We start from the raw sequence: 4,279 nt of genomic DNA on the forward strand, positions 1-4,279 counted from the left end.
GCATCAGGCTGCACCCACCCACCTGCTTGGCTGCGCCTCCATCTCAACTGGCTACCATCTCAGGAACCACTTTGTTTTTCAATCCGCGTGCCAGCCCTTCTGGGGTCCGAGCCACCCCGTTTTCCTGCCTGGGCCCTGTCCTGGGGGCCGCCACGCAGCAACAGCACATTCGTGTGAGGCAGGCGAGGATCCTCCTGGCCACCCTCCGCCAGGCCTTGGTGCCTTCCTGAGAGGAGCCCGCTGTCCCTCCTTGGGCTTGCTGCCTGGGGAGGGCCTGCTCTCCTCCTGACATTCCCTGGGGGCTAATGCTGCCCTCCACCTGTGACCTATGGCCTCCAGACCCAGGGCCAGGAGGCAGGGCGGCAAGGTCCTGCTGTGGGGCCCTGCCGGGGGCAGCTGGGCTCTGGGCCTGCAGGCTGGGGAGGGCCAGGGCAGGCAGGCTGCCTCCCTTGCTGCCCCTCTGCCCGGGCCGCAGGTGCTCCCCACGCGGCTGCTGTACAGCTGGCACGACCCGCCTGGAGTGAGAGGTGGGCTTGCTGGCGCTCCTCTGGCGGGGCAGGGTGGCTGGGAGAGAACCCGCAGAGGACCTGGGCTGGAGCCCCGAGTGCACAGACCTCCTCTGGACCGTGAAGCCCACCCCCTGCGTGTGCTGGTGCCTGAGCAGGAGATAGGTAGCCATGGCTTCATCAAATTTTCGGCCCTTCAGGGACATCCAGGTGTCAGTGAGGTTGAAACCCAGGTCAAGCATGACCTTCACTGTGGAGGGATCTGGGCAGAAGCGGCGATGGGACTTCCAGGTTGCAATCTCAAAAGGCCACTGACCCCATTTCAGCCACTCGTGCGTCGCGACTTGGGCCATGCTGGGCCTGTCCATGGTGTCCACGGTCAGCATGTCCGCCACCAGGTCCTGAGTGTTGAAGGACAGGTGGGCCGGTAAGACCCAGGAGCGGTGCAGCACCTGGTCCTTCAGCTCCTCGAAGGTGTCCCCTTCAAAGGGCAGGTGCCCCGTCAGCATCAAGTAGAGGACGACACCCAGGCTCCACACGTCCACCGGGGGCCCGCTGTACGCCCCCGGGAGGAACATCTCTGGGGCCCAGTAGGTGATCGTGCCGCACACCGTGTGCAGCAGCTCTCCCCGCCTGAACTGGCCGCTGACGCCAAAGTCGCACAGCTTGATGCGGCCTCGCGAGTCCAGCAGGATGTTCTCCGCCTTCACGTCCCTGTGCACGATGCCCTTGGCGTGGCACGTGCGCAGGGCGCTGGCCATCTGCTCGAACAGACCCTGCGCCTCCTGCTCAGGCAGGCCCACCCCCTCTGGGATGTACTGCAGCAGCTGGCCCCAACCAGCGTACTCCATCACCAGGTACACGTGGTCAGCCGTCTCCACCACCTGGAACAGCTGCACCACGCTGGGGTGATCCACGGCCTTCATGATGGCCACCTCGGCCTGAAGGAAGGCCGGGTCCAGCTGGCCCTTGCGCACGGTTTTCATGGCCACCTCCGCCCCCGTCAGGATGTGGCGGGCTAGCCTCACGGTGCCAAAGCTGCCCTGCCCGATGCACCTCAGCACCTCATACTGGCCCATCAGGGCATCCTCCGAGGATGAGCTGGCCTCCAGGCCCCGCTGGGGGCTCCTGGGCGCCCTATTCTGACTCTCACTACTTTCTCTAGGCATGAGGAGCGGCCACGCCACCCGAGGACGCTACCTTAAAACAACAAACAAAACCAACAAACAAAGCAAGACTAAAACAACAAAACAACACAACAACACCCCAAATCAAAAAAACCAAGACACAAACCAGAACCGCCAAACCACCAACCAACAAATGCACTAACTAGCTGGGAGTCCACCACCAAGGTCACACAGGTCACCATCAAGAGCTTCCTGCACAGTGGACGAAGCCCAGCTGTCGCCGCTGCCTTTTATAGAGCCCGCGGAATGCCCTGACAATCGCCCCTTGTGAGGTCACGGCCACAAATGGCCCTGTGCGCCCTGCCTGGCCCATGGTGCTCCTCTCCCTGGGGGTTCTGGCCCCCAGGACCTTGGCACTGGTCATGATGTGAAGATCAAAGTCCACAAGCTCACAGATAGGTGCGTCCTGCCCACCCACAGTGTCTTGCGCACCTACCAAAACCTGTAGTGGGCTCCAAGGCCCTGGCGTGTCTGGTCCCAACACCCACAGCTCCTTTGGCCTTCGGCCCATAGCACCTCCACTCTCCTTTGTCTGCCACCTCAGGGAGGTTGGTGTCCTAATGTGGTGGCCCTTCACTCACATCACCACACCCTCACACAATGCCCTGTCCCCTAAGACACCCGGGTCTTAGCTTCTTCACTCCAACGGGGCTGAGAGCAAACCAGCCTTGGTCCACATTTCCCCCAGAATTTCTGAGACACTTCCCTCTCTAGGAACCCTGGAACCCCCAAGGCAGTGGTTTCAACTAAAAGCGATCCAGGACACACTTGTAGGCCACCAATGGGTCCTGCCTTGGGACAGAGAAACACAGGTGTGCCCAGAGGCCTTGCCCTGTCACACTCCTGCCCCTCGCCATCTTAGGCTAGCTCATCACAATAAATCCATGGGTTCAACTTCCTGGGTTTCCCGGGGTCTGATGAATCCAAGGTCAGGTGGCCAGGAGGTTTGGTGTGTGCACAGAACTAGCTTCCTTCTCCCTCACTTAGCTTCCTAGCTTTGTCCTCAAGAGGTGGAGAGGAAGAAGGAGTAAACTCAACTCTACCTCCTCCTTCCCCCAGCTGTCCTACTACCACCTTCCTTTTTTTTCTATCTTCCTTACATTTTTTTTTTTAATCCCTCTAGTTGTGGACATCGGAGACTAATATACCACACAAGAACTTGACCCCTTAGCTCTACACTGTTCCCCACATGAACTTCAAAATGGTGCTCCCTAGTCCTCAGTCTCAACATTTGATGGCATTTCAAGTGAGCACCATCTTACCAGGCTTCATAATTGTGTCTGCGTGTGCCTGTGTGTGTGTGTGTGTGTGTGTGTGTGTGTGAATGCATGGGCACAAGTGATATTGGGCACATGTGATATTGGGGAGCTATCTAGAGTGTGCCTGCTCCCCGAGTGTACCAGAAAATGCCATAATTTCTTCCTTAAGGCTGAATAATAGTCCATTGTGTATATATGACACAGTTTCTTTATCCATACATCTGTTGAAGGGCACCTAGGTTTGTTCCATAGCTTAGTTTTTGTGAACTGAGCTGCTCTAAACATTGATGTGGCTGTATCAATGTAGTAGGCTGATTTTAAGTCCTTTGGGTATAAACCAAGGTGTGGGATCGCTGTGTCAAATGGTGGTTCCATTCCAAGTTTTCTAAGGAATCTCCATACAGAGTTGTTGCATCAATTTGCAGTCCCACCAGCAATGTATTTAGTGAAACTTTTCCCTATATCCTTGCCAATATTTGTTGTTATTTGTATTTTTCATAATTGCCTAACTAGAGTGAGATAAAATCTGAGTTAGTTTTAATTTACATTGCTCTAATTGCTAGGGATGTTGGACATTTTTTTTTTTACCAGTTTTTGAACAATAGTATTTCTTCTTCTGTGAAGTACCTTTTCAGTTCCTTTTCCCATTTAATGATTGAGTTATTTGGGTGGGTTGTTTTCTGGATTGTTTTTGTTTTGTTCTGTTAGTGTTCAAGTTTTTTTGAGTTTTTTTTTTTTTTTTATAACTTCATTTTTTTTTTTAATTTTTTATTGTTGGTTGTTCAAAACATTACAAATTTCTTATATATACTGGAGAGTAATGCTCTATCTGAGGTGCTGGTGGTAAAGATGTCCCCTTCTGTAGGCTATCTCTTTACACTCTTGTTTCCTATGTTGTGAAGAAGCTTTTTAGTCTGCTATCATCCTATGTATTGATTCTTGGTTTTACTTCTTACACTCCAGGAGTCTTCTTGACTCCTAAAGCCAAGATGATACAGAGTTGGACCAACTTTTTCTTCTAGTTATGGCAGGGTCTCTGATCCATTGCTTAGGTCCTTGGTCCACTTTCAGTTGAGCTTTTGCACAAGCCTTTTGGTGCTCACATCATACCACCCTGTGACATAGATGTTGAATATGGACCTACAGGAATTGATGTTTACCCTGGGAGGATCTGGTCTTGCTTTGAACTATTCCTCTTTGTCATTTTCCTACTCCTTCCTTTGGTAATGGGGACATTTATCCTGTGTGTGTGTGTCTTGGGAATGTGCAACTGTTGGTTTGATTTTTTACAGCGGCTCACATCAAATATTTATCCTGAGTCTTGAGA

General features: G+C 53.1%; 1 protein-coding gene across 1 annotated transcript; it reads right to left on the minus strand.

Moving 5' to 3' along the window:
* Nucleotides 1-290: 290 nt before the first annotated feature.
* Nucleotides 291-2,316, minus strand: LOC107134075 (serine/threonine-protein kinase MARK2-like; the record flags this gene model as incomplete). Its single annotated transcript, XM_015476210.2, has 1 exon — nucleotides 291-2,316. A coding segment is annotated over exon 1 (1,385 nt), but the record flags the coding sequence as incomplete, so codon positions are not given.
* Between the last annotated feature and the right edge of the window lie 1,963 nt (nucleotides 2,317-4,279).

Source organism: Marmota marmota, unplaced genomic scaffold, assembly GCF_001458135.2.
Source record: "Marmota marmota marmota unplaced genomic scaffold, marMar, whole genome shotgun sequence".
Lineage (NCBI taxonomy): Eukaryota > Metazoa > Chordata > Mammalia > Rodentia > Sciuridae > Marmota > Marmota marmota.